General features: G+C 40.4%; 1 protein-coding gene across 1 annotated transcript in view; it reads left to right on the forward strand.

The window, feature by feature from the left end:
• The window catches only part of ostf1 (osteoclast stimulating factor 1), an 87194-nt gene extending 77160 nt beyond the window's left edge, over positions 1–10034 (forward strand). The window contains exon 10 of the mRNA XM_043712317.1: positions 7610–10034. Within this exon, the coding sequence (XP_043568252.1) occupies positions 7610–7668 (59 nt within the window). The 3' untranslated portion in view covers positions 7669–10034. The remainder of the gene's footprint in view (positions 1–7609) is intronic.
• Positions 10035–27946: the final 17912 nt, after the last annotated feature.

The raw sequence follows: 27946 nt of genomic DNA on the forward strand, positions 1-27946 counted from the left end.
GAATGTAACAATTCTTTGTAACTCTGTCCCCTGAATATTAGTGTTCAACAAGTGCTGGTTTCGTCTTTACTGGTATTCTTTATGGCTTTCACTCCCTCCCTGATGATCTTGATGTTAATGCAGTAATGGAAGAATTTATTACTGTTCGATGTACCTACAACCCATGTTCACTTCTTGTTTGATATCTGTGCATCCTTTCAAAATGTCCTCTTTATTTCAATTGATATATTTTTGAAGTTTCTACAATTGGTTTTGACGTTTAACCATGTAAGAGGAAAAATGAGCCAATATGTGCTTTATTGAGATTTCTTAATATTGCTCTGTGAATATCTCCATCTGTTCACAAATTATGCTTTGGTCCCCTTATAGATACAGGAGATACTATGTAAGAAATCTATACAATAGTTTTGTACAATGAAAAAATGAGTTTGAATTCTTAATTTGAAATTCAGGTCTAGCTACCTAGTGTCAGCTTTTATTAGGGGGGAGAAAACCTAAAAGGTCCCCACCTAGTTATTTCTCTTTTCAATTAATTTGTGCTTCTGATGCTGTCTGATGTGGAAATGGTTGAAAACAATTTGGCAGATGAATCCTGTACACAGGGAGCTAGTATGGACTTAATCTAGTCTAGTTTTATATAATGTATTTTCTAATTTTAATGTTTTACAGATTAAGCTGGTTGCAGAATAATTTTATTATTTATTCCTCTGGGAAATATGTAAGATTATTAGAATTGTCTCCAAAACAAATTATTTTTGCTGATTTGTACAGCTGGTTCAGCAATAGTTTCATTTCCTTGAGATATTTTGCATGCTTTTAAAATAACTAATTACTTTATATTCACTGTTTGAGCTCTAAACTTGAGGGAAGTTGTGTGAATTCTCATTTCCTGTTCCCAGTCAAGAAATTTAAGAAAATGATGTTATTATCTGCAAAATGAGTAGGGAAATGAGTGTAATGTTAACATTTGTTGACTTTAGGAACTAACAATCTGCATCCTTACCTTTCTCTTCAAAGACACCATTTCAAATCTACTTAATTAATGTTTTGGTCATCTGAGCGAACATCCATTACGTGGCTTAGTTTCATTGTTTATTTTATAGTGCTTCTGGGAAACACTTTGCTGTGCTCCAATACAACAAAAAGCTACATTCATATTTTAATTAGTTTGGAGTCACATAAGGACTCTGTGACTTATCCTTGACATTACTAGCAATTTCACCAAAAAGGACATTTTATTTGGAATTGACTGAAGATCTCTGATTTTAAGCCAAAAATAATCACACATTGATGGGAAAGTAATATCTGACGAGTTTGAGAAATTGATTTCCCTGTCAATCTTACCAAGTTTTGTATTGATCCAAAAGGGATTGGTTGTTGCAAGATAAAATCTGAGTAATATTAATAGCATGAATTTTGTAGATGGTTGCAAAGTGATAACTGTCAATAAAGATCTCTTTAAAGAGAAGCTGCCTACAAGGATCTAACCATCTCCTCTGTGGCATGAATTTCACCTTTTCCACCATCAATTTGAATATCATGCCAGGCTTGGGATTTCCAGAATACCACTGACAGTGATGTCATAGAGGAATATTAGTAGCTAAGCATGCTGAATCATTCTGATCACAAATTAGAAAGTAAAGACTTATTCATCACTTAAAAGTTTTGCACAGTGAGACTGTACATTAAAAGCTGAAATATTGCCTGCTTCAAATATGTACTGTTATTATTTTAACATGGAATTTTCATTTGACATTACACAAATATAAAATTAATTTTCAGGACCTGGAGCTTTTGCCTCTTAACTAGGGCACAGATTAAAAGCTATTTACTAATGGAAACTCTGCCTTTCTATCCACCCAATCTATGCTGCTGAAAATCTTGCATCCCTTTACTGGGTCCCTTTTCAACCTTAATTGCTCCGAGAAACAACCCCAGTCTATTCAATCTTTCCTCATAGCTCAACACCTCCAATGCAGGCACCACCCTGGTAAATCTGCTCTGCACCCTCTCAAATGCAATGGTATCCTTCCTATACTGTGTCAACAAGAACTGTATGCAGTACTCCGATTATGGCTTAGCCAGCACTTATATTGTCCCAGCATAATCACCTTGTTCAGTATGTTATGCCTCAGGTAATAAAGATAAATATCCCATATGGCACCTAATCTCCTCCTCCTCCCTACTTTTGAGGGATTGGTGGATACCACATGAAGGACAGAGTCATCGAATCATAGAGGTTTGCAGCATGGAAACGAGCCCTTCAGCCCAACTTGTCCGTACCACTTAGTTTTCACAGTTAAACAAGTCCCATTCATCTATATTTGGTTCAAATCCCTCCATACCATCCATACATGTACGTGCCCAAATGTTTCTTAAATAACCAAATTGTACTCTCCTCCATCACTATGTCTGGCAGCCCCTTTCAAACACTCGCCACCCTCTGGAAAATTACTCCTCTGGACTCTTTTATATCTCTTTCCTCTCACCTTAAACTTATGCCATCTCCTCCCCTACCTTGGGGGAAAAAGCTGTCTGCTATCTACCTTATTTATGCCTCTGATTTTATTGACATCTATAAGCTCATCTCTCAGGTTCCTATTGTAGGGAGGGAAAAAAAATGTCCCAGTCTATCCAGCCTCTCCTTAAACTCAAATGCTCCAGTCCAGGTAGCATCCCAGTAAATCTTTTCTGCACTCGTACTCATTGAATATCTTTTTCCATAGTAGGGTGACCAAAATTGCACATAGTACTCTAAATGTGTTCTTGCCAATACTGAAACAGGACATCCTGACTCCTCTGCTCAATGCTTTGACAGGTCCTTCTGACCTTCAGTACTTTAAAGGGTTGTACTAGTCATAATGTAATCCCTTGCCTTGTTAGTGCTCTCCAAGGAAATCACCTCTCAGTCTGCCCACCTGATCAGTCTACTGCTTTTCCTGCAGTGTATGGCTAGCCTCTTTATCATCCTACCAATTTTCATGCCATTTATGAATTTCATGCTCATGCCTCCTATGTTTGAGTTTGAATTATTTATGTACACCACAAGCAAGAACCCTAGTACCAAACTCTGCAGGACCCCAGTGGAAGCAGAATTCCAATCTCTGAAATAACTCTCTCCAATCACTCTCTGCTTCCTAACGGTCAATTTTGGATCAAACGTGGCCCTTTGCCTTGAATCCCGTGTGGTCTTGCTTTCTTGGCCAGTCTATATGAGGGACCTTAATGTTAAATCTCCATGTTGACCATATCAATTGCATTACTCATCAACACCTCTGGTTACCTTCTTAAAAATATCCCCCTGAGCTTATTCTACTTTGGACTACTTTTTTTTTAAAACCAAATTGTGAAATTAAGACCTCTAAACCATGGTCAGTTGAGTGACTGCAAAGTCAAAACACTTGTTCTCGGAGGGTTCTATCACTGCTTGACTGACGCATGACAACATCTTAAAATACTTCATCCAGTACCTGACTCTCCTCAGCTCCACTTCATCAGGGAAATTGCCTGTGCAGTTTGCCCCATCACCAACAGCACTAGCACCAAGTCCAGCAGCAACTACCTTCTCCTAAAGCACTTGTCCCTTGAGTCACAGAAAATGGATATGCAGGTTCTGCATATAATCAAGGCAAATAGAATTGACACTTACTACAAAAGAACTGGATTATAAGATTGAAAGTGGTGTTGCAATTATATATGGTTTTGGTGGGCCGACACCTGAAATATTGTGTCTGGTTTTGGTCTCACTTGAGGAAAGATGTGGCACTGGAGGCAGTTCAGAGGTGGTTCAGGAGGCTGATTCCAGGGATGTCATACGAGGAGCATCTCAATGTGATATTCTATGAAATAGGCCATTCAGCCTAACAAGTCTGCACCAATTTTCCGAAGATCATCCCACCCAGATCCATCATCCTACCCTATTCCTCCATTTCCCAATGCATTTAACCTACACACTATGGACAACTTAGCATAGCCAATTCACCTAACTTGATAATCTTTGGACTTTGGGAGGGCATTGGAGCACTTGGTGGAAAACCATGCAGACGTGATGTGCAAACTCCACAAAGTCGCCCAAGGTTGGAATCAAACCTGGGTCTCTGGCGCTGTGAGGCAGCAGTGCTAACCACTGAGCCACCATGCTGCCTCTAGGTTGAATAGCTTGGGCTAGTAATTGAAGTTCAAAAGAATGTAAGGGGGCATATAAAATGCTAAAGGAATTAATAAAGTAGGTATCGAAGAGATGATCTCCTTTTGAGACAGTTTGGAACAAGTGGTCATAGTTTTGAACCTACCTCCTCTCACTGAGATGAGACCCTCCTCAGAGGATTGTGAATATGTGGAATTCACTCCCTCAATGCAGTGGAAACATAATCAATTAATAGCTTCTAAAAATCGATTTTTTTTTTATGAAAATGGGATAAAGGATGATGGGGAGCAGGCAGGAAAGTGAAGTTGAGACCAGGATAAAATCAGCTGTGATCATGTTAAATGGCAGAGTGGGCTCGAAGAGCTGAATTGCTGCCTCCTGCCCTAATTCCTATCAACCTATGTACTGAGCAGGAGAGATGGATACAGCAGGCAGGTGAAATACCAATACAGGGTCTCAAGGCACAGAAACAGCTCTCCTGACATTACTGAGAGCTTGTTTATCAGGAGGCTCGGGTTTTTTACATAGGTTGTTATTATTGTGCCGACTCCTATCATAAGACCCCTGTTGATCATTCAGAATGCACACTTAAAAGGTGCCCATCACTGGAAGGATCTGAAGAAGAGTCACTGGACCCAAAATGTTAATTCTGCTTTCTTTCCACAGATGCTGTCAAACTTACTGAGCTTTTCCATAATTTTTGCTTTTATTTCTAATGTCCAGCATTTGCAGTTCTCTTGGGATTTTTTTTTGTCTATCACTGGAGGTTGGTACTTCCAGCCTCCCCAATTCCCCTGGGGCCCCTGTCACTTGGCAAGTTGTGTGCCATCTTCAAACCAAAACAGATTTGGTCTAGAGACTTGCAGGTGAGGTAGATTGGCCGTGTCAAATTGTCTGTAGTGTACAGGGATGTGCAGGCTAGGTGGATTAGCCATGGAAAATGCAGGGATAGGATTGGGGGGGGAACGAGGTGAATGCTTTATGGAGGGTTGGTGTGGACTCAATGGGTTGAATCCCTGCTTCCACAATGTAGGGATTCTATGGTAATGCCTTTTTTTTTGATGAGAGAGAAATAATGTTTGTAGAGGATGACAGACATAAGCGTGAGAGAGCAAGAGTATTAATGGGTTGAAGAAGTGTGGCTGTTTAGATGAGAATGTGAAGTGTTTGGAGAGAGGGTCAACTGCAAGTTGTGGTGACCTATATAATGTTGGGAATGTTAAAATCTAGAGTTGGCATCTGTTTGTTTTTTAAAAGAATGTTTCTGGCCCTGATAACAACAGCATACAACAGATTGTATTTTAATCAGCTTATTCAGAGGTGTTACTACTTCCTTTCTTTGAGTGCCATTTAGGGTTAAACTTTGTTTTGACCCCTTTAATTTGTTTTTTTTAAGTACACCACTGACTTTTTCCAAGTAATGGCCAGTTGTATTTCCTCCAGGACATTCTTCAAAGCTGTGTTTTAAATGAACACACGCACCCCTGTCTGCTGTGTTATCTCCAATTTCCTTGTTGCCTTCAATGTTGGAGTGAAGGCAGCATATTTATGGCAACAGGAATAATCAGTGACTGTATTCTCACAGCTCAAGCAGTGCTTTAGTTAAAGTTGATTTTGCAGACATTGACACAAATTTGTGGCTTAACCATTATCTTTCCATCCTGCTGTCGGGGTTTATGCAATTATACAGTTATTCAGTCAGGGTACCAATTTCTTCCTTGCCCGTTCAACTGTCTTGAGACAAGCCCACCACACACAACTTCACCAAACTAGTTTATATTCATTAATAGGAAGAAAATCAAAATTATTAATGCTAATATAAATAATGTTTTTGTGCACACAAACGCATTAGCTGGTACCTGAAGATGTTATGCTACTATCCTGTCATACCTTTTTCATGTTCTAGGTCCTCTTCTTGCACTGCCTTCAGGCGACAGGCACTTCATGCAACGCCTTCCTTAGCCATTTCCATCTATGTCTGCTTAGTTTAAGAGGCTGGCTGCTTCCTCACATCCTTGTGAGAGTCCATCTCACTGCTATCCTTTACATCCTTCAGGATGGCCTCTTTTTAAGAATAAATGACCTGGTGAGTAGTTTTCCCAGGTATCTTCACCATTCCTGTGATTGCTGCAGCTTTAAAAATCCAAGTGCTGGTGAGCCCTTCTAAATTGCTAATTAGAAATCTTTCCTTTGATAAAATGAACATGCCACTCTGTCCACCATTGCTAATTGGTCATGAAACAGATGCCACGATGATGCCATGTCAAGTGCCTTGGTAAAGCTAACTTATTGTTTTCTGTTCTGGTTCCGAGCATGGGAATAGGCTCACCCTGTCCTGAGAATTCCATCCTTAGCATTCAATAATTGCTGTAAATCAAAGATCAATAAAAATTGTATAAAATATTTCTTCAAAATATTTTATATTCAAATACTTGCATCTCTCAGGGCTGAAAGCTTTAAACGTAAACTCTGAAGTTGTTATTCTCCTTTTAGAAATGTTGGGATAATACTTGCTTCCAAATATCTCTGCTTTCTGTGAAACTGTTATTTATTTCACCGAGTCCCTTCTAGAATGTTCCGTATTGGCTGACAGAAATTAGCAAGCAAAATTATGCACAAAATTGTTATTCATTTCTTTAAACATGCAAGGATTTTTAGAAGAACTTTGGTCAGAAGAATGTGGCATCTTATTTTGTTGTCATAAACCTGTCAGTTTGCTTGTCAGCCAAGACTTTGAGAATGATGCCAAGCAGTCTGTTTTAATGTAAGCAGACTGAATAATGTGTGATACATACATACACATGACTGGCTATTTCCTTTTGAATTTTTCTTTTTGTTCAAGGGAACATGAGTGTCACTGGCTTGGCCAGAATTTATTCCCTGTTCCTAAATGTGCTGGAAAAGATGGTAAGCCGCCATCTTGAACCACTGCAGTCCCTAAGACGCACAGTGCTGTGAGGAAGGGAGAAGATTTTGATCCGGTTGTTTAAATTGTTAAAGGACCAAACAACACTAATGTTTTTATTAACTTCCACTTTTGAAAGTGATGGGTTTTATCTGGAGCCATCGAAGACCATGTTAAAATTCTAAATGAAGTAACTCTGGTCGAGAAAGGAAATCTCTAAGAGAACTAATTACATTACCGTTTAGCACATTATTTAAAATACAAGTGAAGTTCATAGCTACTGTTCACCTAATTTGTTCCTATTCAAATGAATATTTTTGGCAATTCAAATAAAATAATTTCTAGATTTCTGTTTTAACATACAAAATAGTGATGGATCTTGTAGGAGTTTGGTTAGAAACCGTATCTAAAGTAACTCAAAGACAAGATGCCTCTTTTCGATAAGCCTAAGAATCACTTTTAGTACTGATTAGCAAGCATACTAAAGATGTTGTAACGTGTTTGCTGTGTAATTCCAAGCCTGTATTCTAAATCTGCTTGCCTTTTTCCTTTTCCAGGTATCACAAGAACTGCAAGCAATGCAGAAGAATATCTTGATGATGAAGATTCTGATTAATTTATTCAAAGTTCAGACATCAAACACTTATTAATACTTCCCTTTAGTTTGTTTTATCCCGATTTTGCTTAAATTATCTTGGCATCTGTAAATCAAAAAACAAAGTTGCTGAAATTCAGTACTGAATTGCAGTATTATTCCAGAAACTTTACATTTTTGTTTTCCTGGTTTCCTTTACCCATATTGCTCTGCTGTGATTACACAGAAAAATGTGATCTGAACTTATTTTCCTCCCCACCATACATGAATGAGTTAATCTTTTTATTTGAATCGCTCAGCTGATGCTAATTGAACTAATTTGAAACCTGCAGAGTATGGATTTCCAAATGTAATTTAAAAGCAATACTTAATGCTGAAAATAGTCTTTGTTGAGACTCTTTGAAAGTGTAACATTTGCTGTCTGGCAATCAAAAAAGATTAATTTCCTGAAAAGCTAGTTTGTGATTTCCACCAGAGTGGATATACACATGTATGTTTGCATGTTATGTTTAGACATTAATATGTTCCCTGTTTTATTACTGTTTTGTTGCTGTGGACTCTGGCAACTATCACAATATGATGGTGACAAAGGAAAATACTTGTTTTGAACCTTATGCTTTAGCATGTCATCAATTGGATATCAAAATCCGTATAAATATCAAGCTAGTCGATGGTGAATGACTCATTTAGAATATTGTACTTGATTTTGATTGTCCTGATCATGATATGTATAGATTGGGTATTTGTATTAAGATAATAGAATTTTCAATTTTTCTTACACCGATTTAGAACAAGGATCAGCCTTTCAAACAGTTGATAAGGCACAGTGCAGATTGCTTTCAATGGATGAAATATATTTCAAGCTAAGTGGCTTATCTAGGTGGTTGCTGATGCCTTTTAATTGGAGGCAACCTGGGAACAGGCTATTTGCTTGGCCACCTCAGTAGAGAAGATATATAATTACAGAATAATGGAAATTAACGTTCAAATTTGGAGCAGTAGGTCATAATGTCCCTCATGCCTTCTCCACCATTCCATAAGATTGTGACTGTCTGTCTTATTATAGCTTTAACTCCATATTCCCACCTACCTCTGATGTCCTTTGACTTCCATATTAACCTCAAACATATCTACGTGCCTTTAAAGTTACTCCGTGACCTGCCTCCGTTGTTCTCTCGGAAAGAAAGTTCCAAAGACTCAGACACTCTGAAGAAAAAAAATCACTTTGTCTTAAATGGAAGACCTTTTGTTTTTTTAAATGACCCTGCAATGGGAAACATAATTCTAGCATCCACCTCAAATTCCCTCAGGATCTTGTGCATTTCAGTAACATCACCATTCATTCATTTGAACTCCAATGGATACGGCCCAAGCTATTCAACCTTTTCATCAGGAGGTACCCCAGTTCTTCCCCTCCCTCTCTCCATTCCTCTTGCCCCAGAAATTCAAGGTGTCAAGTGAGCTACCCTCTAATATAACTATTGTCTGTTAAGGAGACCAAAACTGTAAACTGTACTCCAAATGTCGTCTCACCTATGATCTGTGAAACTGTGGCAAAATATGCTGCCTTAAAATAATCTTTGAGATGAGGATGCCCTGATCCCTCTGTACCTCAGAATTCTGCAAAATCTCTGCATTTAATGAAATGCTGTTTTTCTATTTCTGCAGACAAGTTAACATTTTCCTACGCTATACTCCATGTGCTCTAACAAATTTTGGTCGCACTCAATCTTATATACGGCCCTTTGCAGACACCATGTGTCCACTTACTGTCCTGGTTTTATTTGTCATCAAATTTAAAGATCATAATTATGGTCCCTTTGTCCAGGTTATTGTGAGAAATTGTAAATAGTTGAGGCACCAACACTGAAAATAACAGTTTTATGCTTAAATGACCCCATAAAACAAAATCACATTTATATGTCATGAAAGAAATGTTTTGTTTGTAGCTATATTAGTGGGCATTTTCCCATCCACTCATCGCTGTGCACTTGATCGTTTTAAAGTTGTTTTATTGTGCAATTGGGACCATGTGTAAATACATAAAAATCCAATAGATTACAAATTTGATATGAGAATTGGTGAAAAATGAGCTTGAATGTTAGGAGCTTTTAGATTACTATGAAATTCAAGGTTTCTGCTTTTTAAATTCTTGTTTGTGGATGATACAGTTTAGTAAACAAATTAGACATTAATAGGGTAAACATAACTCTTCTATAAGCTTTAAATGCTTTAAATATCCTCGTAGCTATTGAACTTCAGGTCCATTATGTTTTGGAAGAACTGCAAAGTGAATTTCTATGCATTTTGAATATTTTATAACATAATTTAAGAAATATGACATTGAGTTGCCGCTCCTGTTCTCGGAATAAACGTTTTGAAGAAAATAGCATTTGAATTTTATTTATAACACACACCAGTACAAAAGCATACAGTATATAATTACACTCAGATCAGTATTTCTTTTAGTAGCATTTAGAAGCTATCATGTATGTAAAATCTAACATTTAGTTGTCCCGCAATTCAAGGGTCGTTTCTGCCATGGGTTTTTGTATAACTGAACAACCTGAATCTTGATCTAAAGATCTTGGGGGTACATGAGCTGGATTATCCTACGTAGTGTGATCCAATATAGTAGTACATGTTTCCTTTCCTTTTGCTTTTGACCAGGCCAGACCCCCTAAAATATATTAAGAAGGTAGCCTCGACCCTAAGGTTTTGATCTAAAAGTAAACGTGAGATGCTGTGTTCCAGATGCAATTTGATTAGTCAAACTACTCAATGTTAAGCAAAAACCCAATTTATTCAAACACTATAGTTAAAGTACAACAAAAAAAGGGGGAACTCAAATAACAACTCAATTAGAAAACTTAACAGAATAATAGTAACTATTCTGATTGTTTCAATTACTAACATTTCATAAACCACCCTCCGCAAAAAGTAAATTCAGAAAACAGATTGCCTACTCAGGAATTGCATGTGAGACAGAGAACCCCCACCTTTTGGCTGTAACAGAGCAGGGGAACAAAAAAAAACTTCTCCTTCTTAAAGATCTCAACAACTACTGAAAGCTAAACCTAAAATCCCTGGTTCTGTGGATGGGAATTTGACCACACCCATTCAGGCTACTTCTATTGTTCCAACTGTTATGTAAAAAAAAAAACACCCAAGGCTTCACAAGTTGTTTTATCTTCTCTTGACCATTCAGCACCTGGGTGCCACATGCTCTAAAAGAAGGGCTTCTGCCCGAAACGTCAATTTTCCTATTCCTCAGATGCTGCCTGACCTGCTGTACTTTTCCAGCACCACTCTAATCTAAACTCTGATTTCCAGCATCTGCAGTCCTTACATTTGCCTCTCTAAAAGAAATCAAGACAAACTAGACCTTTTACAACTACGCTTTCCATGTTTCCCACCATTCTGTTCCCAGTTAAGATATTGGGACTGTGTGAGATGCAGCTTGAGGGACAAGTTGCTGCTACTTTGAGCAATTAGAAATGTGGTGATAATAGTTACTCCATATACTAAGACTTTTGATGACTTGTGAAGATCTTTGTTGCTAAATATTTGCTGCTGTAGTTTGGAAAAGGACAGCTGTCACGGTTGTGGTCCAGTGTTGAATATTCTCATCTACAATGGTCTTTTGAGAGAGGTGACTGCTGATTTATGGGAAGTTCTCAACATATCCTGGAATCACCCCCTTCAAATATGGGAGTTGCAATGTTTGGCTGATCAGGTCTGTTATGAGTTTTGTTTCAGCAGTACAGTATTCAAGAATAGGTCTAACAATTTGTAAGCCAGGTTGAGAAATCGAGTGCCTTGTACATCTGGTACAGAAGGGGCAAAATACTGCAGTCAATTGCGAACTATAGATTGTGTGTTGATAGTAGTTAGTTTAGCTTTGGCACAGAGGTGATTGAGGTTCAAGTGTTCAACCTCTAAAAGGTACTTAGTATTGACAAAAAGCTGTTGTTCTGCAATGACATGACTGCTAATGTTGAGTATGTTGTAAATTATGTGGGGCTACCACACTGCTTACTTGACCACTGTTTGGATTTTGAAGACAGCTGTTTTTCACATCTCTCACTTCACGACAGTTATAGTAATTTATCAACCTGAAGCAATTGCAGAATTGTGATAAAATTTAAGATCCCAGGAACACAATTCGCAGAGCTTCGCAATTTACTGAATCAAATGGTTTGGTCATTCAAAGTTTTTCTTCTATTCCTTGGGCAACAAAGACCATGGGCTGAATGTTACATGCTGAATGCTGAAAAGATACACCAAGAGATTATTCAGCTGTATATTTGCACTAGTTACCCATTATAATCTGCTTAACAGCATCTGGTCCATAGCATGACAGGTTACAACACTTCGTACGCAGATCCAGGTTAATTTTAAATGAAGTGAGATTTCCATCTCAACCACTAACCCGGGCAGTGTATTCCAAACACACTCCACCCTCTGGGTTGAAAGATTTTCCTGGAAATTAATCCCTCTGCCTAGGGAATCAGGTCTTCCCTGTCCAATTGATTGAAATTGCTGATTATTTTGTATACATCAATTAAGTTGCCCATCAGCCTTTCCTTATCCAAGGAAAATAACCCCAGTATATCCAGTCTTTCCTTTTGTACCTACAAAATTCATGCCTTGGCAACAATTGTACAACAATTTTCTCCCTGTACTATATCTCGAGCTGCTGTTTTTTTTTGTAAATTTACAATAGTACAGTGGGCTCTTTTTGGTTATTTAGATTAGATTCCCTCAGTGTGGAAACAGGCCCTTTGGCCCAACAAGTGCACACAGCCCGTCTGAAGAGAAACCCACCCAAACCCATTCCTCTACATTTACCCCTGACTAACTCACATCATTATTTTGTTGCCCATCAGCCTTTCCTTATCCAAGGAAAATAACCCCAGTATATCCAGTCTTTCCTTTTGTACCTACAAAATTCATGCCTTGGCAACAATTGTACAACAATTTTCTCCCTGTACTATATCTCGAGCTGCTTTTTTTTTGTAAATTTACAATAGTACAGTGGGCTCTTTTTGGTTATTTAGATTAGATTCCCTCAGTGTGGAAACAGGCCCTTTGGCCCAACAAGTGCACACAGCCCGTCTGAAGAGAAACCCACCCAAACCCATTCCTCTACATTTACCCCGAACGCACCTAACACTGTGGGCAATTTAGCATAGCCAATTCACCTAACCTGCGCATCTTTGGATTGTGGGAGGAAACCGGAGGACTCAGAGGAAACCCATGCAGACACAGGGAGAATGTGCAAACTCCACACAGACAGGCGGGAATCAAACCCAGGACCTTGGTGCTGTGAGGCAGCAGTGCTAACCACTGAGCCACCGAGCCGTTATGTTTAATTGAGATCTGTCACTTGATTAAAATTTTAAAATATAAAACATTAGGTACTAAGTTAGCCTGGAGTAATGATTTTTCTTTTAAGAGTAAGATTGTGCTATTTTCTGGGTCTGTAGATTAAGGTGCAAAAAAAGCCTTTAGTGGACTGATATGCTCTTCCTGTCAGATGTGAGAGATTAGGGAGAGTTTTCATGTTACTGATGATTATTTCTGCAGTAAGTGTATTTGCTTGCAAACACAGTCAGAAATCCTATCGGATCCTAATAGAGACATACAAGATAATCAGAGGGTTAGATAGGGTGGACAGGGAGAGCCTTTTTCTAAGTATGGGGATGGCAAACACGAGGGGACACAACTTTAAAGTGAGGGGAGATAGGGATAAGACAGATGTCAGAGGTAGGTTCTTTACTCAGAGTAGTAAGGGTATGGAATGCTTTACCTGCAACAGTAGTAGGTTTGCCAAGTTTAAGTGCATTTAAGCAGTCATTGGACAGGCATATGGACGTACGTGGAATAGTGTAGGTGGGATGAGCTTCAGATTAGTATGACGGTGGTGCAATATTGAGGGCCGAAGGGCCTGTACTGCGCTGTGATGTTCTATGTTCTATATCACATGGATCAATTGGAGCAGCAGTTAGAGGCAGTGAGGAGATGCAATCCATCAACAGTGACCAACTCAACACTGATATTTTCTATAAACCCACCGATTCCCACAGCTACCTGGATTACACAGCTTCCCACCCTGCCTTCTGTAAAAATGCTATCCCTTATTCCCAATTCCTCCATCTCCGTTGCATCTGCTCCCAGGAGGACTAGTTCCACTTCACACCAGATGGCTTTCTTCTTTAAAGACCGCAATTTAATATATCATCAAGTGCTCAGGGGCAGACAACAGTCCTCAACAGGTAGTCAGTCCTACTCAGGGAGCTGTTTTCACGAGAAAGGCTGAACACCTAGGAAAGAATTCTCTCCCACTTTGGGTAGAGAGCAGGATATTGCCTTTACAAATACATCAAAACAGACAGGTTTTGTGCAACAACCTGTTTGCCCTTGGTTATCAGTGAACCATATTCAATTGGTACAGCTTTATACTTCCTTTGTCTAATTTATTAAGGTATCAGATCGAAACTACCACTTAATAAACTTAATAAACTATCTGGAAATTGTTTCAAATGGTCAACTGCCTTTGCAAGGTAACGATGATCATGAACCCCCAAAATCTAACTGTCCATTCCTCATCAGCTGAGAAGACCTCCATATCCGCCCTCAAACCCCACCCCTCCAACTGCAACAAGGACAGAACTCCCTTGGTCCTCACATTCCACCACACCAACCTCTGTATACAACGCATCATCCTCCACCATTTCCACCACCTACAAACTGACCTCACCAGCAGAGATATATTTCCCTCCCCATCCTTATCCACTTTCCGTAAAGACCGTTCCTTCCACGACTACCTCATCAGATCCACACCCCCACCCAACAACCCTGCCCTCCTGGCACCATCCCCTGCCATCACAGGAATTGCAAAACCTGCACCCACCCTCTTTCCCTCTCTCTTTTCTCCCCCCAGCCAAGGCCCTATCAAAGTTTCACCTGCACTTCCTACACATCGTTTACTGTATCCATTGCTCCCAATGCGGTCTCCTCTACAGTGGGGAGACAGGACGCTTACTCGCAGAGCGCTTCAGAGAATATCCCCGGGACCGTGGCCAAACACTTCAACTCTGCCCCCCACCCCGCCCATACAGGTCCTCAGCCTCCTCCATCGCCACAACCTTACCACCCGACACCTAGAGAAAGAATGTCTTGGGACCCTCCAACCCTATGGCAAAAGTTTCCTCACTTGCCCTCTCCCCATCTTATCCCAGTTTCAACCTTCCAGCTCAGCACCACCTTCATGAACTGTCTTACCTGTCCATCTTCCTTCCCACCTATCAGCTCCACCCTCTCCTCTGACCTATCACCATTATCCCCATCTCTATCCACCCATCACACTCTTAGCTACCAGCCTCATTCCCAATGAAGGGCTTTAGCACAAAATGTTGATTTTCCTGCGCTTTGGATGCTGCCTGACCTGCTATGTTTTTCTAGAACCACATTCTCAACTCCAATCTCCAGCATCTGCAGTCTTCACTTTTGCCTATTTTCTGAATGACCTGAACTGAGACTGATGCACCACTCTTAATCTTTCAGCTTCACCTCTCCTTGTCTTACCTCACTCTTTGTTTTCACCCAACTCCAAAGCACTCTCATTGAGCCAAGCTCCACTCACAGTGTAGCCTTGTCATTTTGATTGTCTGCTCATTCCTACACTGACCTCAACCTCCTGCACCGTTCCAATGCAGTTCAGTCAGAGTTCAGCCCTTCATAACCTCCACACTCAATATGGACTTCACCAGTTTCACAATAAACAGAGAGTTGTCAGGATCTAGAACATTCCACATGATAAGATACTGGAGTTCAAGTCCATAAGGAATTTTAAGGGAGAAAGTGCACAGAGAAACCAGAGGACACAGCTTAAAAATACGGGGTAGACCATTTAGGACAGAGATGAGGAGAAATTTCTTCACCCAAAGAGTGGTGGCTGTGTGGAATGCTCTGCCCGAGAGGGCAGTGGAGGCCCAGTCTCTGGATTCATTTAAGAAAGAGTTGGAGAGAGCTCTCAAGGATATTGGAATCAAGGGTTATGGAGATAAGGCAGGATCAGGATACTGATTAAGGATGATCAGCCATGATCATATTGAATGGTGGTGCAAACTCGAAGGGCAGAATGGCCTACTCCTGCACCTATTGTCTATTGTCATATATATTTGAGAATAAGGAGCTGATATGTTAAACATATGAAATGGGTGATTGGGACTAAATATGACAGTTCTTTCAAAGAGACAAGGAGTAATTTGGATAAACCTGTGCTCCCTCTCAGACAAATATGTCCTTCCTCAGCTGCAGGGCCCAGAACTGAACGTATATCCCAGCAGTGATCTAACCACTAATTTGAGTATCTTGCTGCTTTTTTGATTTGGAGATGCCAGTGTTGGACTGGGGTGTACAAAGTTAAAAATCACACAACACCAGGCTATAGTCCAACAGGTTTAATTTGAAGCACTAGCTTTCGGAGCGCCATTCCTTTATCATCAGGTGGTTGCAATCACCTAGTGCTTCCAATTAAACCTGTTGGACTATAACCTGGTGTTGTAGGTTATAGTCCAACAGGTTTAATTTGAAGCACTAGCTTTCGGAGCGCCATTCCTTTATCATCAGGTGGTTGCAATCACCTGATGAAGGAGCAGCGCTCCAAAAGCTAGTGCTTCCAATTAAACCTGTTGGACTATAACCTGGTGTTGTGTGATTTTTAACTTTGCTGCTTTTCAATTGACAAACATTTGGAGATACTTTCCCAAATAAGAACAATCTTTTTCCTTCCACAGTTAAATGCCAATGATATTCAGATCCACATTCAAAATCTGATGGCTACGCTATCAGAACTTGTTTTGAGAGCCCAGTCTCAAGCAATATCCTGTAAAATGAATTCACAAAAGTGAAATCACTGTCAGTCCAGAATACAAATTGAGAAAAGACAAACATTTGTCTTGGTTTCAGTTCCGGATTCATTCCTCCCATCCACCAAACAGGTCATACTCCCCACCTGTGTCCCCCATCCCTACGTCACCACTTTGCTGCTCTCCCCACTCCAACCAACTCCCACCTGCCCTTTGTCTGTAACTCCTCGTACCCCTATGCCCAGTCCTGAACAAAGGTTATACCTGGTTTGCTGTGTTCTTCCAGCCTCCTGTTTGTCTAAATTGGATTCCAGCATTTCCAATCCAGTTTTCTTTGTCTCTAACCCAATAAAGATAGTAACCTGGGACCTATCGCCATCTGAGGCCCACAGCCGTTTCTCCATTTGCTCCAAACGAGTCACCAAGAGTTTCTAATTCAGGTCAAGCGCCAACACTGGATATTCAAAACATGTCCTAATCCAGATTGACTCCATTTTTCAGCTGATTCTTTCCACCTTTCCTGGCTCCTCCTCGCGCGCCAGTCCAGGCACCAGTCAAACTTGACCTACTTTTGGGAAGTAAGCCAGGGCAGGTGAATAAGGTGTCAGTGGGGAGCACTTAAGTGCCAGCAACCATAATTATATTAGTTTTAAAATAGTGATGAAAAAGGTTAGACAGGATCTAAAAGTTGAAGTTCTAAATTGGAGGAAGGCCAATTTTGACAGTATTAGGCAAGAACTTTCAAAAGTTGACTGGGGGTGTCACATGTTTGCAAGTGAAGGGACAGCTGATAAATGGAAAGCCTTCAAAAATAAGATAACAGGAGTGCAGAGAAAGTATATTCCTGTTTGGGTGAAAGGAAAGGGTGGTAGGTATAGTGAATGCTGGATGACTAGAGAAATTGAGGTTTTGGTTAAGAGAAAGAAGGAAGCATATGTAAGATATAGACAGCAGAGATCGAGTGAATCCTTAAAAATATAAAGGCAGTAGGGCTATACTTGAGGGAAATCAGGAGGGCAAAAGAAATTAAAGAGAATCCAAAGGGATTTTATGAATACATTAAGGACAAAAGGGTAACTCAGGAGAGAATAGAGCCCTTCAAAGATCAGCAAGGCAGCCTACGTATGGAACCGCAGGAGATGGGGAGATACTAAAATATTTTGCATTAATGTTTTATTGTGGAGAAGGAAATGGAAAATACAGAATGTGGGGAAATAGATGGTGACATCTTGAAAAATGTCCATATTACAGAGGAGGAGGTGTTGGATGTCTTAAAATGTATAAAGGTGGATAAATCCCCAGGACCTGATCAGGTGTACCGTAGAACACTGTGGAAAGTTAAGGGAAGTGATTGCTGGGCCTCTTGCTGAGATACTTGTATCATTGATATTCACAGGGAGGAGCCAGAAGACTGGAGGTTGGCTAACATGGTGCCACTATTTAAGAGAGGTGGTAAGGAAAAGCCAGGGAACAATATACAGGGTGAGCCTGACATTATTAGAGGGCAAGTTGTTGGAGGAAATCCTGAGGGACAGGATTTACATGTATTTAGAAAGGCAAGGACTGATTAGGGATAGTCAACATGGCTTTGTGCGTAGAAAATCATGTCTCACGAAAATGATTGAGTTTTTTGAAGAAGTAACGAAGACAATTGAGGCGGATGTGATCTATTTGGACTTTAGTAAGTCATTCAACAAAGTTCCTCATGGTAGACTGGTTAGCAAGTTTAGATCATATGAATTACAGGGTAGAACTAGCCATTTGGATATAGAACTGACTTGAAAGTAGAAGACAGAGTTTCGGTGGAGAGTTGCTTTTCAGACTTCAGGCCTGTGAGCATTGGTGTGCTGCAAAGATTGGTGCAGGGTCTACTGCTTTTCATCATTTGTATAAATGATTTTGATGTGAACATAGGTATAGTTAGTAAGTTTGCAGATGACATCAAAATTAGGGGTGTAGTAGATAACGAAGAAGGTTACCTTAGAGTACAATGGGATCTTGATCTGATGGGCCAATGGGCCGAAGAGTGGCAGATAAAGTTTAATTTAGATAAATGTGAAGTGTTGAATTTTGGAAAGGCATATCAGAGCAGGACTTATACATTTCATGGTAATGTCCTGGGGAGTGTTGCTGAACAAAGAGACCTTGGAATGCAGATTCATAGTTTCTTGAAAGTGGAGTAACAGGTAGATGGGATGGTAAAGAAGGCGTTTCATATACTTTATTGGACAGACCACTGAGTACAGGAGCTGGGAGGTCATGTTATGGTTGGACAGTATATTGGTTAGGCCACTTTTGGAATATTGTGTGCAATTCTGGTCTCCCTCCTTTATGGAGGATTTTGTGAACCTTGACATGGCTGAGAAAAGATTCACAAGGTCATTGCCAGGGTTGGAGGGTTTGAGCTATAGGGAGAGGCTGAATAGGCTGGGACTGTTTTCCCTGGAGCATCAGTGGCTGAAGGGTTATCTTTATCGAGGTTTATAAAATCATGAGGGGCATGTATCGGATAAATAGACAGGGTCTTTTCCCTGGGGCGTGGGGAAATCCAGAACTACAGGGCAGAGGTTTAAGGTGAGAGTGAAAAGATTTAAAAGGGACCTGAGAGGCAACTTTTTCACACAGAGGGTGGTACGTGTATGGAATGAGCTTCCAAAGGAAGAAGTAGAGGCTGAAACAATTACAACATTTAAAAGGCATCCGGATAGGTATATGAATAGGGAGGGTTTAGAGGGATATGGCCCAAGTGCTGGCAAATGGGACTAGATATCTGGTCGGCATAGACAATTTGGACTAAAGGGTCTGTTTCTATGCTGTGTATCTCTATGACTCACAGCTGGTGTTTTGTGAATAGTCATAGAGTCATAGAGATACACAGCATAGAAACAGACCCTTCGGTCCAACTCATCCATGCTGACCTGATATCCTAAATTAATATAGTCCCATTTGCCAGCATTTGGCTTGTATTCTTCTAAACACTTCCTATTCATATGCCCATCCAGACACTGTTAAATGTTGTAATTGTTTCAGCTTGCTCCACCTCTTCTGGTAGTCAGAGATGTTGCCTAACCAGTGTCTTGTCAAGGTCCATTATTATATTCCTGCTGTGTAGGCAATACTCCCCTATGAAGGAAAGCATCCTACGTAACTTCAGTACTAATTTTCCAATCATATCCCCCACATCAAAGCATAAGTAATTAATATCTACTACAAACAGCAAAGCACTCACTACTGAACCCTCACTGGAACCGCTTTCCATTGACAAGTGGGACCTTGTCAAAAGCCTTGCTAACATCCATGTAGACAACATCCACTGCACTATTGTCATCAAGCTGCTTTGATATTTTCTCAAAAAATGAATTTAAGTTGTAAAACACGGTCTTCCCTTAACAAAACCACGCTGACCGTCTCTAATAAACCCACATTTCTCCAAGTAACAGATAATCCTACCTATCCATATTGATTCTAGTAAGTTGTTCACCACCAAGGTCAGATTGACTGGCTGACATTTATTTGACCTCTCTCATAACATTTTGAATTATGTTACCATGTTTGCAAACTTCCAGTTCTCCAGTGACTTGCCCACCTCTGACAATTAACATATGACCCTCAGTGTCCCTGGCTTTGTTTTCCTTTTATACATTGTTTGACCCTGATGATTTATCCACCATCAGGGGTCAGTTCCTCCAAAACTGCCCTTTTCTTTCTGCTTATTGTACCCAAAGTTTCACATGCCTCTTTAATTAGATGTCTGCATCATTGCTCTCTTTTGTGAAGGCAGACTTTTTTTTATTATGAGCTCTAACCAAATCTGCATCCATGCACAAGTTAACATTTACATCTGACCGGCCCAACTCTTTCCTGACTTATCCTCTTTGTTTTAATGTACCGATTAAAATATCTTTGGATTCTTTTCAATAAAAATGGCCAGATTTTATTTATATTTATTTTCCTAATTTCTCACTTCAACCCTGTATTTTCATTCCTCCTCTAAGCTTTCTAAAATATGAGATTGTTAAAAGCTCTATTTTTGTGCTTCATCTTAGCCTGGGTATCCAGGGGAGTCGAGAATTTGCAGTGTCACCCTTTTCCTTTGTGGAGTCATACCTACACTGGGACAGTGCAATCTAATTTCTGAATGCCTTCTACTGATTTGACATTCTTTCCTACAAGTAGTAACTAGTCCACTTTTTGTCTGCTAGTGTCTCAACTTTATGAAGTTTGTTTCCCTTCAATTTAGAACTTTTACTCCTATCTTTATACCTTTCCAAAATGTTGCTAAATCTAACTGTATCATGATTACTGTTCCAAAGTGATCAGCCATTGCTGTTTCAACCACTTTCCCAGCTTAATTTCCTATGCACAAATTGAGAATTATGCTACCCCTCATTGGTCTAGTTTCATACTGGCTAAAGAAGTTCTGTTAAATGCAGTTCATGAATTTAATGCCCTCTGTGCATTTAACACTTTGTATCCCAATCAATATTTAGGTAGTTAAAGTGTTTAATGTCTTATTGTTACTGCCTTCTCAAATTTGCCCACATACTCTTGCCGCCTCAAATTCTCTACCACAATTTGGTGGTATTTTACACACATTCGCAGTGTAGTTGCCCTCTTCTTTCCTGAGCTCAACTTATGTGCTCATTTGATACTTCATTTAGCACATCATCACTCCTCCCAGCTGCAACTGATTCTTTTGTAAATCTGGACCCCGAGGAGGGGCCTCATGGTTCCACAATTGGTCAAATAAACACTAGCAGTTTGGTCTCTTTTAACAATTTATTACGACGCCGGGCATAGGTTATTCAGCAACACAGGGCTTAAGTACCTCTGTGTACTGTGGAAAAGCTGTGCACAATCTTAAAACACAAACAACTTTTGTAGGTTTCTTAACAAACAGAACAGCCTTAATTGCAAAATTAATCCAGTAAAATGAAATGATATGACAAATAGACATAAAATTAAGCCAATGATATTTCCTGGGAACTGACTTGTTTTGCGCTTGTTTATCTCTGGGACACCTGCTTTCCAAGGTTAATTAGGATACTTTAATAATGTCATATTTTACTTGGTTAATTCATACTATAAACACGGCATTCTTTCAATTAGTTCAGGAATGCAGTTTTCAGCAGAGTTAGATGCAATTGCTCCCAGTAGCCATTTTGTTATGTTATTTTATGTTACTTGCATTAAGAAGTCATTTTGTAGTTAGCAAAAGCATGCATTAAATGGTTACTCCTGACAATAGCCTAAATCCAGATTTTAGATCCTCACTTTAACCAACAATATCAAAACATCACCTTTTTTTAATCCTCTTCTCCATTCATCCTGCAATCTTTATATCCCAGAATATTTAGCTATCATCCTTGCCTCTCTTTAAGTCAAATTTCCATTAGACACTTTGACAGTATGACACCATACTTATTTTATTGACTATATCCCTTGCATTTTAAACTATACCTTTCAAAACTGTCAATTTTGTTTTGTCAGAAGTCAGACAACACCAGGTTATAGTCCAATAGGTTTATTTGACATCACAACCTTTTGGAGTGCTTCTCCATCTCTTGAAGAGCAGTGCTCGAAAGCTTGTGATGTCAAATAAACCCGTTGGACTAGGACCTAATGTTGTGTGACTTATGACTGTTCATCCCAGTCCAACATCAGCACCTCTGTAATTTCTTTTGTGCTGTACATTGAGTCATAGAATCATACAGCACAGAAATGGACCCTGTGGCCCAACTTGTCCATACTGGGTTTCCTAAACTGAACTAGCCCACTTCCCAGCATTTGGATCACATCCCTCTCATCTATTCCTATTGATGTACCTGTACAAATGTCTTTTTAATGCTGTATTTCTGCTCACCTCCACTACTTCCTCTAGCAGCTCATTCCATGTATGTCCCACCCTTTGTGTGAAAATGTGGCCTGTTAGGACCCTTTTAAATCTTTCCCTTCTCACCCTAAATCTATGGCCTCTCATTTTGGACTCCCCCATACTGGGAAAAAGACCTTGAGTATTCACCTTATCTATGCCCCCCGTGATTTAAAAGCCCTCAGCCCACTACGCTCCAGGGAAAAAATTCCCAGCCTCTCCAGACTCCTCTTACAAATCAAACCCTCCAGTTACGGCAACATCCTTGTATTCAATCCTCTGATGGATGAAGAGAAACATGCCAAAAGCTGCCTTCATCACCCTGTCTACCGGCAACTCCACTTACATGGAACCATGCTCCTGCACACCGAGGTGTCTGAGTATAGGGGTTGGGATATCACGTTACAGCTGTACAAGACACTGATAAGGCCAGATTTGGAATACTGCATACAATTCTGGCTGCCCTGCTTTAGGAAGAATGTTTAGGAAGAATAAGGATGTTACTGAAACTGGAAGGTTTAAGTATGGGAGGCTGAGGGTTGGCCTTATAGAGATTTCTAAAATTATGAGGGACATAGACAGGGTGAATAGCCATGGACTTTCTCCAGGGTAAGGGAGTTCAAAACTGGAGGGCAGTTTTAAAGCTGAGAGAGGAGAGGTTTGAGAGAGACCTGAGGGGCAAATGTTTCACATAGACGCTGATGCATATATGGAATGAGCTGCCTGAGGAAGTGGTAGACGCAAATACAATGTTGACACTTAAAAGACATTTGGAATGGGCTGAGGAGTGGCAGATGGAGTTTAATTTAGATAAATGGAAGGTGCTTCATTTTGGGAAAGCAAATCTTAGCAGGACTTATACACTGAATGGTAAGATTAGATTACATTACAGTGTAGAAACAGGCCCTTCGGCCCAACAAGTCCACACCGACCCACCACCCACCCATACCACTACATTTACCCCTTACCTAACACTACGGGGAATTTAGCATGGCCAATTCACCTGACCTGCACATCTTTGGACTGTGGGAGGAAACCGGAGCACCCGGAGGAACTGCTAGGCTACCGGACCAATGCCATCTGAGCAATCCATGCCTTATCCTTTTTATCCTTTTCATAGAGTCATAGAGATGTACAGCATGGAAACACACCCTTTGGTCCAGCCCGTCCATGCCGACCAGATATCCCAATCCAATCTAGTCCCAGCTGCTAGCACCTGGCTCATATCCCGCCAAACCCTTCCTATTGCCTTTTAAATGTTGCAATTGTATCAGCCTCCACCACTTCCCCTGGCAGCTCATTCCATACATGTACCACCCTCTGCGTGAAAAGATTGCCCCACAGGTCTCTTTTATATCTTTCCCCTCTCACCCTGAACCTATGCCCTCTAGTTCTGGACTCCCCAAGCCCAGGGAAAAGACTTCATCTATTTATCCTATCCATGCCCCTCATGATTTTATAAACCTCTATAAGTCACCCCTCTGCCTCCGACGCTCCAGAGGAAACAGCCTCAGCCTATTCAACCTCTCCGTATAGCTCAAATCCTCCAACCCTGGCAACATCCTTGTAAATCTTTTCAGAACCCTTTTAAGTTTCACAACATCTTTCCGATAGGAAGAAGACCAGAATTGCACGCAATATTACGAAAGTGGCCTAACCAATGTCCTGTACAGCTGCAACATGACCTCCCAAATCCTGTACTCAATACTATGACCGATAAAGGAAAGCATACCAACGCCTTCTTCACTATCATATTGACCTGCAACTCCATTTTCAAGGAGCTATGAACCTGCACTCCAAGGTCTCTTTATTCAGCAACACTCTCTAGGACCTTACCATTAAGTGTATAAGTCCTGCTAAGATTTGCTTTCCCGAAATGCAGCACCTCACAGTTACCTAAATTAAACTCCATCTGCCACTTCTCAGCCCATTGGCCCATCTGATCAAGATCCCATTGTAATCTGAGGTAACCTCCTTCGCTGTCCACTATACTCCAATTTTGGTATCATCTGCAAACTTACTAACTGTACCTCTTATGCTCATATCCAAATCATTTATATAAATGATGAAAAGTTGTGGACCCAGCACCAATCCTTGTGGCACTCCACTGGTCACAGGCCTCCAGTCTGAAAAACAACCTTCCACCACCATCTTCTACCTTTGAGCCAGTTCTGTATCCAAATGACTACTTCTCCTTGTATTCCATGAGATCTAACCTTGCTAACCAGTCTCCCATGGGGAACCTTGTCGAATGCTTTACTGAAGTCATTTTCAAGAACAAAGACCTATTATTCAAAAATGAATCCCGAAGTGAACTTCTGCAGAGAGAAACTGGTTTCTGGATGTAGGTTTGCTCACTGAGCTGGAAGGTTCATTTTCAGAAACTTCATTCGGAGGCTCACTGATGACCTTACCTAGTATGGTAATGAAACGTCTGAAAATGAACCTTCCAGGTCAGTGAGCAAACCTACATCTAGAACCTCAACCTGAGCTACAAATCTTCTCAAAACTCACTAGAAATCTGTTTATTTTTACTCTTTAACTATGTGTATGCGTGTCCAGATCCTTCATGATTTCGAAAACTTCCATCAAATCTCTCCTTAAGTTTCTCCTTTCCAAGGAAAATGATTCCAAATTTTCCAATCTATCCTCATAACTGAAGTTTCTCAACCCTGTACTCTCTCCAATGTGTTCACATTTTTCTTATTGTGTTGCATCCAGAACCTAACACCTGAGGCCTAACTTTCTGGTTTAACTTCAAAGGGATATGCATTTTAACTGCTTATCAGCACTTACAGCTAACTTTTCTGACCTTTGTAACTTGCTGTTGAATTGGCAGCTCCAGAGAGATGAAAAAAAGCAGAGCTGGGCTTTTAAAGAGCTCTTATACAACTGTGGCCTGTTTCGGACTGCAAGTAAATTACCCTAAATCCAAGCCAGCCCCATCCTTGGGAAATTTTTGACATTGGAAACAGAGGTGGGATGTCTGAACCCAATGTTGCTGCCATTTTCTAGACCACCCATCTCTATTCCAGCTTGATTTGAACCCCAAAGATCTGTCCCTCAGTTGTATTAGTGGTGAGTATTGCACCTTATACTCCAAAGCTCCACTCTGTACTGCACTACAGAGATGAAAGAATGAGGAGCTTGACATTGCTATCAGCAGAATCCTTAAGTCAGAACAACTTTATCTCCAGATTCATTTCAATGCAAATGTAACCATGGTCCATGAGGCATGGTCCTCCTGCCTCAGACATCGTGGCATCAAGATAAATGAGAATGGGCAGCGAATCTACTTTGCTGCTACCACTAGCTGTGTGTAACTAATGTCTTCTTCCTGAATAAAACGTACCACATGGTGATCTGGAGACATCCGAGATCAGAGCACTGGCACAAACCTGATCTGATCATCACTAGATCTGGCTCTGTGAATAGTGTAGGCAGCTACCTACTCTGAAATGGAGTTTTAAAAATACTGTAAGTCACTCAAGGAAAACCATGCAAATAAAGGGATTTGCCAAATTTACCATTTTAACCAAGTACAGAAGATACGTGGGCGGCACGGTGGCACAGTGGTTAGCACTGCTGCCTCACAGCTCCAGAGACCCGGGTTCAATTCCCACCTCAGGCGACTGACTCCCCGTGCATGTTCTCCCCGTGTCTGCGTGGGTTTCCTCTGGGTGCTCCGGTTTCCTCCCACAGTCCAAAGATGTGCAGGTCAGGTGAATTGGCCATGCTAAATTGCCTGTAGTGTTAGGTAAGGGGTAAATGTAGGGGTATGGGTGGGTTGCGCTTCGGCGGGTCGGTGTGGACTTGTTGGGCCGAAGGGCCTGTTTCCACACTGTAATGTAATCTGTAATATAAATCCAATTTCTTTATTTTTGTTGAGATGACCATTGGCAGTGTATAAATTCAGCTTTGCACTCAATAAAGTGAGTATTAATAGACTTTATTCATGCATATACAACGAATGGTGAGAACGGACAACTCTAGAACTCTACAGGCGCAGGTCCAATTCTCATGTGATCAGGTGTCATTATAACCTAGCTCCTTATGCTAATACTCTTCATTCTTCTCACAGTAAGGGTGTAGATAACCTTGAGCTGCAGTCAGTGCGTGAGTGCACCAGGATGCCATTTGGGTCTGTCATGAAGTGAGTGTTTCAGAAGGTCTTGCCATCAGGGATGAAGGACCCTGTAGGAAGAGAAGGCCTGAACATCCCTTGTGGGACCAGGAGGCATATTCTTTAAATACTAAGTTGACTACGAAAAGAATGACAAGCCATTGGGTGTGTCGCTTGGTGCCTGGATTCTACTAAGTGGGCAATGTTAGAATTGCCCCTTTGTGTTTTAAGATTTTCAAATCATGACAGTCCCTGTATGGATCTTAGATTTTTGAAGCTGAAAGTTGGAATGTCAAACTCAGTTGCAATAAGCATTTCAGTTCTGCAAATAGAACAATTGCATCTGTCCACATGGACGACTGTTTTGAGCAAGTCTGTATTCTCACCAGTAGATGGTGCATGTGCACTGGTTTTACAAGAAGCACAATTGTCTTTTATCACTAGTGTAAAGTAGCAAGAAGTAGCTTTTAGTTTTATTCTTTATTAACTGTAAACAGGTTTTGCGCTTTTATGTTCTCTTCTGCTGTTGAACAGGGAAGCAGTTCTTGAGCATTGGTAACCCCAGGCTATTTATTGGGGTTGTTCTCAAGTTGGGGTGGGTATTATCAGGGAGTTGTTGAGTATGAAATGTTGGATCTGGGGATTGGGATGACTCTAAATGTCCTGGGAAGGGATTGAGGGGACTCAGTGGTAAAGTGGAGGATCTGAACTTATTTAGCCAGGAATTAGAGTTGGTATAAATTCCTCTAATCTTTACTGGGTAACTATGAAGTTAATTCAGTCAGAGCTTTTTGGTGGGTTCTAGATGCAGGCTAATTATCCATCAAAAGTCTCAATTTACTCAATAATCCAATGGAATCAGCTGCATCAGGGTTTCCACATGCAACTCCTGTCTATTCTGCTGCAACGACAACCTTCCCATTGGAAGATCTAAATCAGTATTTTCTCCAGTAATCCAAACCTAACTGGGTGAGCAAAAATCCCAGCTGCCAAATAATTAGCCACAAATAAACAAGTCACATCTGTTTATTCAGTTTTTCTTATTGTTCCTTTTATATATTGCATTGTATCTGATATCTTACCATCTACTGTACTGCAGTTCTTTACTGGACCCTCATTGATAATGTCACTGCAAATTCACTCAGGAGGAATTTTCCTGTTTGTCTGCCACAATGTCAACGCAAACCCTTTTCTCAGTATCCAGAATTCCTGCTGAACTTTCACCCCAAAGACAAAACTTCCTGGGGCAATAGCGAAAGAAAATTTCTGTCAAATATTTATATTATTTTCTAAAGTAGCTTTAATCAAGTTCAAAATAAAACCTGGCTTTTCAGTGGAAAATTACTTTTAAACCATATTTCCGGTATTACTTTAAGTTGTACTTATCTTTTCCCAATGGATGCGAATTCAAATACAAAAACAACCCTC

Source organism: Chiloscyllium plagiosum, chromosome 2 (assembly GCF_004010195.1).
Source record: "Chiloscyllium plagiosum isolate BGI_BamShark_2017 chromosome 2, ASM401019v2, whole genome shotgun sequence".
In the NCBI taxonomy this organism is placed as follows: Eukaryota; Metazoa; Chordata; class Chondrichthyes; order Orectolobiformes; family Hemiscylliidae; genus Chiloscyllium; species Chiloscyllium plagiosum.